At 38.8% G+C, this 11,249-nt stretch overlaps 1 protein-coding gene across 1 annotated transcript; it reads left to right on the top strand.

The window, feature by feature from the left end:
* The first annotated feature begins 606 nt into the window (after positions 1–606).
* On the top strand, positions 607–1,551 carry OR10W1 (olfactory receptor family 10 subfamily W member 1). The gene has a single exon (XM_072791969.1). The coding sequence runs from the start codon at positions 607–609 to the stop codon at positions 1,549–1,551; it is 945 nt and encodes a 314-aa protein (XP_072648070.1).
* The last annotated feature ends 9,698 nt before the right edge of the window (positions 1,552–11,249 follow it).

Raw genomic sequence — 11,249 nt, 5'->3', positions numbered from 1 at the left:
CCTACACTTCTGATTGGATATGGATAGAGAAACCAGGAGAGGGAAGGTTTTGTATTCCGAGGTTCATCTCTGATACATCTATCTCAGACCTATGTGAACTCTTTGTCCATGGGCATCTTTTTATTTCTTAATTTTCCATCATTAGACTAGCTTTTCAGTGTTACATCTATATACATGTGTCAATACCTCAGGAGGCATTGTGTGTAAATAAATGTATGAATGAACAAGTGAATGAATGAATAGCTTCCTGCCCTCTCCTTAATGACCCCCATTTTCAAGAATTCTTGACACTTGTGAATTTACTGAAAGAATTAATTTTCACTGCACTTCCACTAAAAATCATTTTGAAGACCATAAACTTACTTTGCCTCTTTTTCTCAAGAAATTCTTACACAACTCTTGGGACTTAGAAATTAGGTTGTAGATACTTATGTCAGGAGATTTCATGAAAGAGGAAGAAAAGAAAGAATTAGCTCTAATAATTCTAAGTTTCTAACTCCAGACCTATTATATTAGAATATGGCTCAGAGTGTGAACTAATAATATATTGGTCTGATTTTTCTTCCTGTCTTTATAACTCTTGGCAGAAAACACTCTGTTAACTCAATGACCTGGGGAAATCGCTCACTGTTGATGGAATTTGGGTTCCTGGCCTATCCCTCCCACCCAGAGCTCCGTGTCTTGTCCTTCCTTGGAGTCAGCCTAATTTATACCTTGATCATCAGTGGGAATGTTCTAATTGTAGTGGCCATCCAGACAGAAGCCCGCCTACACACACCCATGTACTATTTCTTGGGAAGCCTCTCGGGAATAGAAATATGCTACACTGCTGTGGTGGTGCCCCACATCTTGGCCAACATCCTACGGCCAGAGAAGACCATCACCCTCCTGGGCTGTGCCACTCAGATGATCTTCTTCATCGGGCTCGGCAGTGCCGATTGCTTCCTCTTGGCTGCCATGGCCTATGACCGGTATGTTGCTATTTGCCACCCTTTGCAGTACCCTCTCACCATGACTTTAACTCTCTGTGTCCGCTTGGTCATGGCCTCTGTGGTGATTGGCTTGTTCCTGTCCACACAACTGGTGGCCTTCATCTTCTCTCTGCCATTCTGCCGGGCTCGGAGTATCGAGCATTTCTTTTGTGATGTCCCACCAGTGATGCGTCTTGTTTGTGCCAATAGCCATGTCCATGAGCAGTCAGTGCTGGTGGCAGCCACACTGGCCATTGCCATGCCTTTCTTCCTCATTGCCACTTCCTACACCTTCATTGTGGCCGCTGTGCTCAAGATTCACTCAACAGCTGGGCGTCACCGGGCCTTCTCCACCTGCTCTTCCCACCTCTCTGTGGTCCTGCTGCAGTATGGCTGTTGCGCCTTCATGTACCTGCGCCCCAACTCCAGCTACTATCCCAAGCAAGATCAGTTCATCTCACTGGTATACACATTGGGAACCCCACTGCTCAACCCACTTATCTACACCCTGAGGAACAGTGAAATGAAGGGGACCTTGGGGAGAGTTCTTACCAGGAATTGCCTCTCCCAGAACAACTAGGGGAGGGTACAACCTTCAGGAAAGAGTTTGGTTCCAACTCGTGCAAATCTCCATGCCACTGGGATTTCTCCCAGACAATGTTAAAAGTAATCTTTAAAAAATGGTATAAACTATCTGGATACCATCTAGCTATGTGTGCCAGAGACCTTTAAAATGCTTCTACTATTTTACTCGGTAATTCTGTTCTAGAAAGGAAATTAACAAATGAGCATAACAATAGGAAGTGACAAGTATAACACAGCATCTCAGGTATCATCTGGAAAGAGATAGCTCAGTCAATAAATTCTGACTGAAATAAAATAATAGGAGGATTATATAGAGAAGTATGAGTAAAGGAACCAACATGGATGGCAACACACTTACATACTAGCCATAGCAGGAAGTCATGATAACTCTTAGACCTCAGGCACATAAGAGCATACAGTATTATCAGAGATCAGTAAAAGCTAGATTTATTGAGAGAAAACATTTGGGAGTAACTGTGGCTTTAGGCGGGAAAAGTAACAATTGACAGAACTACAGGCATGCAAGTAGAGAGTAGGAAGGTAAATACCCCAACATCTCCCTGCTCATACCATCCTAAACCTTTATCCTGTCTCCCATTGGCCAAACCCAACTGGAAGCAAGGGGGCAGTGTTGACCAAATGTTCAGTTCTCAGAAATTAGCCTATTGGAGCAAGACAGTGCAGAAAAGGACGTTGAGAATTAGGGGCAAGCAGAAAATAACCAGAAAAAGATTATTATATAGTATTTTATGTAGAAAAGAAAATATGTTAATAATCCCATAATAAAGTATTGGCTAAACAATTAATGTATGCAACAATATTGTTCAGACCCTCTGCTCTCTGATGCATGTCCTCCAACCAACTCTTATTTTCCGGGAAGAGTAAAAGTAACTTCCATGCTACCTTACTGAATTCTTGTTTTCCCATCACTTATATGTGGTAATACTTTGTTATCTTGTCAGTGTTTGAAGTTTTTAATGAGATGATTTTTTTGTGTCTTTTTTTAATATTCTCTATGTCATCTAGCATTTTAGGTAGCAAATGACTTCTTAGTAAGTTCATTTATCAGTGATTTTCTATAGTCAATAATCTCTAGTTATATAATTAAAGTAGTGGTTTTCATGCAAGTTTACAGATAGGCAATGAAAAAAGATTTGTGGCACAGCACAAACCTTAAAACCACACTACCTGGGTTTGTATCTTTCTACCTGTGTGACAAGGGAAAAATCACTTAAACTCGCGATACTTTGATTTTATTTTCAATCAAATGGAAATTACAATAAATCTATCACTAAAGGATCAAATGAATTAATACAGGTTTTATAATAAGCCCTATATACATGATATCAATTATTATTACTATCATTTTGGGTACACAGAGGTAAAACAAAGGAAGAGAATTGGAGAGAATATTTTCACAGGTGATGTTATGAGAGGTTCCCCAACCATCTTCTCTATATTCCCTCAGAATGTTCTGCTGAGTTCATCAAATAGAGTTTAGTTCTACACCATTTTCAGGCTTGAGGGTGTTAGCAATAACAATGAAAGGTAAATTTACCTGAGATAATTCCTTATTTTGGGAATTTACCAAAAATTTAAGCCGTTTGAGATACTTTGAGGTGAAAGAATTGTATTTTAATTGTAATTTTTAAAGTAGTAATGAATGTAATGACTTCTTAATTTTTAATTTAAATTCAATTAGCCAACATATAGTAAATCATTAGTTTCAGATGTAGACTTCTGTTATTCATCAGTTGCATATAACACCCAGTGCTCATTACATCAAGTGCCCTCCTTAATGCCCATCACTCAGTTACCCCATCCCCATACTCATTTCCCCTCCAGTAATCCTCTGTTTGTTTCCTATAGTTGAGTCTCTTACAGTTTGTCTTCCTCTCTGATTTTGTCTGATTTTATTTTTCTCTCCCTTCCCCTATGATCCTCTGTTTTGTTTCTTAAGTTCCACATGTGAGTGAAACCATATGATAATTGTCTTTCTCAATTAACTTATTTCATTCAGCATAATACCCTCCAGTTCCATCCACATCAAAGGAAATGGTAATATTTCATCCTTTTTGATGGCTGAGTGATATTCTATTGTGTATATACATTACTTCTTCTTTATCAAGTCATCTGTTGATGAACACCTAGGTTGTTTCCACAGTTGGCTGGATGTAGTGATTTTAAAGGAAACCTTTCTCATTCTACCTAAATCTATTGAAATGATTAACAAAATACATATGTTTTAGTCAATTTGGGCTACTATAACAGCATACTACAAATTGGGGTGCTGAAACAGTAGAAGTTTAATCCTTATATTCTGGAGGCTAGGAAGTCCAAAATCAATGTGCCAGCAGATCCAGTGTCTGGTGAAGACACTATTCCTGGTTTGCAGACAGCTGTCTTCCTATTGTCGCTTCATATTGTGGGGAAAGAAAGAATTCCAGTCTCTTTCTCTTCTTATATGGACACTAATCCATTCATTATGGCTCCACCCTCATGAGCTAGTTATCTATCAAAGACTCCATCTCCAAATACTGCGACAGTGGGGATTAGGCTTCAACATTTAAACAGAGAGGTGGGGGTGGGAACACAAACAAAACAAAACAAAAACAAAAACAAAAAACAATGGTAGAAGACATAACCAGGGATCAAACCCAGGCAATATGGCATCAGAGTCCATACACTTAATCAATATGCTCTATTGCTCTTCCCAGAACAGCTTAGTGTCCAGTGTCCAGTGAACCAAACAGCAAGGAGGCAGTGTTACTTGAGACACAGGGTGAAGCAGAGAGCAACAGAGACTGGTATGGTAGGAGATAAGATAAAATATGACAGAAGACAAGATAAGAGATTACAGAAAGTCAAAATCATGGAGCAATTTATAGATCATAGTAAGAACTTTGATTTTACCCAAAATAAGGTGCAAGGCCACCAAAGAGATTTGAGCAGAGTAGAAGCATTATTAGGCTTACATTTTAAGTGATTCACTCTGCCTGCAGAGTAGAAAATATGCTATTAAAGAGGAAAGAGGGGATCAGAGTCTTGTTAGGCATATATTGTAACCATCTAGGCAAGTAATCATATTTTGGATATCTTTGAAGGCAAAGCCAATAGGATTTTAAACAGACTGGACATGGGATGTGAGTAGAAGAGGGGAGTCAAAGATGACTCCAAAATTTTGTGACCTGTAAAAGTGGAATAATGAGATGCTATTTACTAAAATTGAGAATCCTATGAGAAAATAAAATTTAGTGCAGAAAATCAAGAATTGTTCAAGAATTTTAGGTATGTTGCATTTGAAATATGCTTTGGATATCTAGATCAGAAAAAAAGAAGGCTGGTACCATCACAAATTCACAATGACCAATACCTGGATGGTACTTCATTAAGCTTACCTGTCCTTATTTTCATCCTCCTCACACTCCTTGGCTGGATTCTTTATTGTCCTGACACCCAAATGTTGGTGCACCCCAGGCCTCAGTCCTTGGTCTTTTTCTTTCTGACTTCACTCACCTCTTAAAGTAATCTCTCTTGATGCCGTAGTTTTAATATATTTGTATATTTATATATACTTAAAATTCCTGCAATTGGCTGGCATAGAGTAATCATTCAGAAAATATTAGCAATGTTATAAGCTATTCCCCCTGCACTGGAGCCAGGGACCTCACAGAAGATTTCATGATACTAAGCTTGGACCAGTGTCATTGCAATTACTCTGGAGCATGCTTGATTATGTGGTATTGAATTTGTTGAGGCTGATTCTACTGAATTCCAAAACCTGGAACTTTATCAAGGAGTCCTCATGAAAGGCAAATAAGTCTATAAAGATCATTGATATGTACTTACTATAATTGAGCTAATTAGATACCATTGTTGGCAAATACCATAAATGATTTCTATAGAACTTTTCCTGATGTTTTAAAAATACCCTTGCTGTACTTTAAAAAGATTTATTGCGGTTCTAAAAAAATTTTATTGTTGCAAGAACACAACATGAAATTTATCCTATGAAATGTGAAGTGTATACTATATCATAATTACCTTCTAAATCATTCAAAAATATCCCTGTAAACTAAGTATAGGGGCAATAAGTAAGTGTTTCAGATGATTAAAGGAATCAATCTAAATTAGCTACGTATTTATCTGAAATACTAAAAAATAAAAACCACTAAATGTCCAATATTAGGGAATAGTTTAATAAATTGTGGAATATCAATACTACTTATTAGTCGCAAAAAGTGTAAGTGTGAACATAATATTTAAAAAGGAAGACATTCAGGGCACCTGGGTGGCTCAGTGGTTGAGCATCTGCCTTTGGCTCAAGTCGTGATCCCCAGGTCCTGGGATGGAGTCCCACATCAGGCTCCCCAGAGGGAGCCTGCTTCTCCTTCTGCCTATGTCTCTGCCTCTCCATCTGTTCTCTCATGAATAAATAAATAATTTTTTTAAAATTAATTAATAAAATAATAAAATAAAAATAAAAGGAAAGACATTTAGAGGCACCTGGGTTGCTCAGTCAGTTGATCATCCAACTCGTGATTTTGGCTCAAGTCACAATCTCAGGGTCCTAGGATCAAGCCTGCATCAGGCTCTGCATGGGGCAGGGATGTCTGCTTGAGGATTTTCTCCCTCCCTCTCCTTCTGGCCCTCTCTCCACACTCTCACTCTCTCTGCGTGTGTGTGTGTGTGTGTGTGTGTGTATGTGTATGTGTATGTGTATGTGTATGTGTATGTCTCTCTCTTTCATTAAAATAAATAAATCTTTTAAGATAGAAAGAATGTAAGAAAAGGAAGGAAGGAAAGAAGGAAGGGAAGGAGGGAGGGGACATACTGTTACATGGAAACTATTGCAAGAGTGTAAAATGTTTGTAGGAATGAGGTCATCTGAACAAGTAAATGTATCTGTGTGGGAGAAAAAAGGAAAAAAATCTGAATGCAACCTCCCTATGCACTAGCCCACTCCCTCAGTTATAAGAACTGGCATAGACTTACATTCCATTGTCATGAATATAAAAAGGCAAACTGTCTTCATTCACATGGACTTTAGATATTTTGGAGCTTTATGGATAAGTTTGATTTGCTTATTTTGACTTTATTTTTTTTATTTTTTTTTTATTTTGACTTTAGAGGAGATCTTTTCATGTGAAGTTGCCTGTACCCTAAGTTTTCCCTTCTTTCCCCTGGCTGGTACGTCATTTCATAGATTAGTTGAATGCCTGGCAGAGGCCTTCCCAGGACACAGGGTAAGTAACCCTTGTATCCCACTTGTCTACAACATCACTCTCTTCCACTGTCTCTTCCATTGCCCTTACCTTCTTCTGCTTCTTTTCTATAGCACCCATTCCTCCAGCACATTATTAAATGAGCTTATTCTTATTTATTGCTTATGATCTGTCTTCCTCCCTCCAAGAACATAATCTCTATGAGGATAAAATCATTGTCTGTTTTGTATTCTGAAGGATCCCAAGGATTGGAAGTAGGGCCTGGATGACCACAGGAATGCAATAAATATTTGTTAGATATTGAATAAAAACTCATCTTTGATAATGGACATGAAACAAGGAGGCTGAACATGGCTAAAAATTAATGGCAGCAATGATAAGAAAGTATGTGATTTAAGCCCATGAAGTCTGGAGGAAGGTGGAAAAGGAAGAAACAGAGAAGAAAAACATGGTAAGGCAGAGTTGGAAATATCACTATAACAACAACAACAACAACAATACCTTTCAATGAGTAGGAAAGTATCGACAGGAGAAAAACCTTGATCAAGAAACAAAAATAAGTAAGACAAAAGAAAATGAAGCCAAAGGTCAGAAGGAATGATTATGGGAAAATCCTTCATAAATTTTCTGCTTCTCAAGAAAAAGGTACCCACCATTCACATAACTTTAGAGCTATAAGGATCCATGACATCCATTTAATAGCATACCTCACATCCCAAATCAGGAGCCCACATGAGAGCTTCATAACTTGCCTGGTCAAAGTACCACACAACAGAGCACTAACTGGACTCCAGATCCCCAGATGCCTAGGCTAGGGCTGAATTAGTGCATCACACATGGGCCATGAGCTCAGGCTGAAATGAATGTGTGCATTCAACAATGCTCAGTGGGTGGTTGTCTGGAATACAACATTGAAAAATTCCCCAGTGTGTGCAGGTAAGGAATGAGGATACCCTCATGGAATTCCCAGATAGTAATTGTCTATAGTGACCACTTAGAAGACTTGTCCAGTAATCTGGCTTAGTTGATCAACTTGGGAAATTTTCCTCAAATTCTTTCTACTTGGGTTCAGTTGAAGGGAAAACCACGGGGGAAATTCCTCGTCTTTGGGGACCCATTAATTTTAAAGACATTTCATAAAGGACACTGAACAATCTGATTAAATCAGGCAAGACTGGACTCTGAGTGGATGTATCAGAATCTATTTTCTATCACTAAGAAAGAGACAGCTCTTCGAATTCAGAATTTGAATTAGGATTATTCCATAGTATCATCCTTCCAGAGGATAGGTCTCTCACTCGGCTCCACCTTGATCATAAATTTATAAGAGATGTCTCTTCTCTTGGCTTTTAGTATGTAAAGGACACTTCTCTGTTTTTATCTGGACATTACAGAGGTATCATATACATCTACTTGTCCTCTCCAGAAGATACTGTGCAACACAAAGTCCATGGATCTTCATTCTGTTTTACCCTAAAAAAAGTCAGTGGGCTCTCCTTATTTTCCATGGCAAGAACTCAACATCTCAGCAAAAGAGTTAACCTTCTCTTTAGTGAATTTCCTTAGGTGGCTGATGGATTGAAGATAATCTCAAAGCGGTAAGGGAGCATCTCAAGAGACTTTATTCCTTTGATTGATTTGATTTTGATTTGATTTTTAAAAATGGTAATAAGACTGGGACGCATGGGTGACTCAGCAGTTGAGCCTCTGTCTTTGGCTGGGGCATGATCCCAGACCCGGGATGGAGTCCCACATCAGGCTCCCTACCAGGAGCCTGCTTCCCTCTCTGCCTATGTCTCATCCTTTCTCTCTGTGTCTCTCGTGAATAAATAAATAAAATCTTTAAGAAATAAAAAATAAAAATGGTAATAAGAGACACAAATTCCTCTAAGGTTTTACTACTGGAGAAAAACATTCCTATATATCAATATTGAATTGTGGAAAACCAATGAGTTATCAGAGTGGCTGTTACTATCCACTTGTGCAGATATAGAAAAGATAACTCTGATAAGTGGTTGATTTGCTCAGTATCATATAGCTAGTAAGTGTAAAGCCATAATAAAATAGGTCTTTTGCCTTTTCTTTCACTATTTCTTCCATGGGACCACCCTAAAGAGTATAGCATGATATTCACTTTTTTCAAGTAGCATTATTAAACCCTAAGCATTATTAAACCATTCAATGGTGCTATGTGAGGGGGAAATAGTCCATGGTCAAAAGAGTTGGAAATTTTTCAAGTAAAAGAACCTGTTTGCTCTACAATAGGACCTCAGAGAACTTTGTTGTGCTAATATGCATTGGAAATCTTGAAAGGAAGTGACAATGTTTTCAATTTTCTCATGAAAACTCATTTCTGAATGAGTTTCTTAATTCTTAAAGAATTAAGAATTCTTAAAGTTTAAGAATTAGTTCCTCAAAGGATGTTTCAAATTTTTTTTTTTTAAGATTTCATTTTATTCGTGAGAAACACAGAATGAGAGAAAGGTGGAGACACAGGCAGAGGGAGAAGCAGGCTCCATGCGGGAAGCCCAATGTGGAACTGGATACCAGGACCCCAGATCACCCCCTGAGCCAAAGGCAGGTGCTCAATCACTGAGCCACCCAGGTGTCCCAAATGTTTAAATTCTTTTGTTATGTGCCCTGTTTCCTTATGAGGCTGAAGTTGGCAATTATGTCATAATTTTCCTATGTCTATCCACATAGCTGAGCCCAAGACTTTAGTTTATAATGGGCACTCAATAAATATTCGCTTGATTCATTTATGGGTAGGGCACAGTATCTTAGAGTTGGGGTGAGGAGGAGGTTCTCTAGAGGTTCATAGAAGGTGCACCTATCTCTAGATTTGGGGGAAAATGACAATCAGGGAAAGCTTTCTGGGGGAGATGTCACCTGGGCTGAGTTCCAAAGGGATGTATCTAGGGAGTGTGAAGGGATACTCTTGTACAAAGTAGCCAGAACAGATAATGTGAAGTCCCCAGAACAAGACCATGGAAAGGAACTGAAAGTGTTCTGTAGAGCCGGGGTAGAAAGAGCAGTAAAGAGAGTGGGAAAAGAGCAACTCTTAGAAATTGGGCAGAACATTTAATGCACACTACTGTTAATTCTCACCGTAGCTCCAAAAGGTAACTAAAGTGTACTTAGAATTCTGAGATTACTAGTCTATCGCAGAACCAGAACACTCACTCTTGTTGGGAGATCAAATATCTCCTAAAAGCGTAATTAACTTGATAATGGTGTGGTGGGCACCATTACGGGAAAGACCTTGGGGCAGAAGATGTACTGAAGAGTTCTCAAAATATTCAATAAAAGATGTTTCTTCCCTTACCGGTGTGCACAGTGCTCACCTGAGTCTGGACATGCTTTTCAGTAGCAGTACCAGACTCACACTAACTATCCTTTCTGCCTGGATGTTTGCACCCTCTAAGTTAAGTAGCCTTTGATGTAAATGAAAAAGTGAGCTATAGAGATATATATAGAGTCCAGTCTCTGCTAACTAATACACTGAATGTGGATGCTGGCCTCAGGTATGCCCATCACCAGCCATATGCTTTTGGACAGGCTTAGTCTTGACAGACCTCGGTTTTTGCATGTAGGATACAAAAGGATAGAACTGGTCACTCTTGAGTCCCCTTACAATTCCCAGATACAGATTTGACTTTCTGTATGTTTTATAAATGAGCACACATTTAACCTATGACTAGACCTTGCTGTGGGTTTCGTGGTTCCTTGAATTTCCCAACATTATCAAACTTATTGGTTCAACAAGTACATCAAGAGTTTAATTACTAGCCTTCCCACCATTCATTTGTCAACTGAATCTATACTACCCAAGCCCTTCAACGTGTAGTGGATAAATGACCATTGGCTTGAGAAAGCCTCAGTCTATGTGGAGCTGAAGTAATTGCAGGATAACTGGGCTGTAGAAAGAGCCACTGAGTGTTGGCTCTGAAAGGAAGTTTAAAGGGCATGACATTTAACTACAAAAGAATTCAATTTAGTTCAAATCAAATCAATCATGATAGGGATATACTGGTAAACAAGACAGATGTTCTTGCCCTTGTAGAGCCTAAATATGGCCCTGACTGATATGTTTCTCAGACTGGTGCTGCCAGAGTGGAGTGTTTAAACATCAAATCTCCAAGGAAGGAATACAAGCACCCAAAATTGAGTGAATTCACAAGTAATGATGGTAACAGGGTTGGGAGGTTCTCAGAATAGTAGAGTGAAAAACCTTTGAAAATGAACGCTGGAGAGGAAAATCCTAATTTGTAAATACAAATTCTGATGTGTTTGGTTTTTCAATAGGCTATAGTCTCACCTTGGATATGTGTGTGAGTTTGTCCTTGAAATCACTCTGTAGTCACTTGTCCTAGCAGACATCACTCTCAAAATGCTACATGTCTTGCTTTATCTCCAAATTATGTTTTGCACCAAATGTTGTATGTTCGTATTTAGGTACGATGTTGCT

Source organism: Canis lupus, chromosome 21, assembly GCF_048164855.1.
Source record: "Canis lupus baileyi chromosome 21, mCanLup2.hap1, whole genome shotgun sequence".
NCBI classification, from domain to species: Eukaryota; Metazoa; Chordata; class Mammalia; order Carnivora; family Canidae; genus Canis; species Canis lupus.
This window is presented reverse-complemented; position numbering and strand designations above follow the sequence as displayed.

What these genes read in the sequence shown, in the direction of transcription:
- OR10W1 (XM_072791969.1), top strand. Translation starts at nt 607, where the DNA reads ATGACCTGGGGAAATCGCTCACTGTTGATGGAATTTGGGTTCCTGGCC.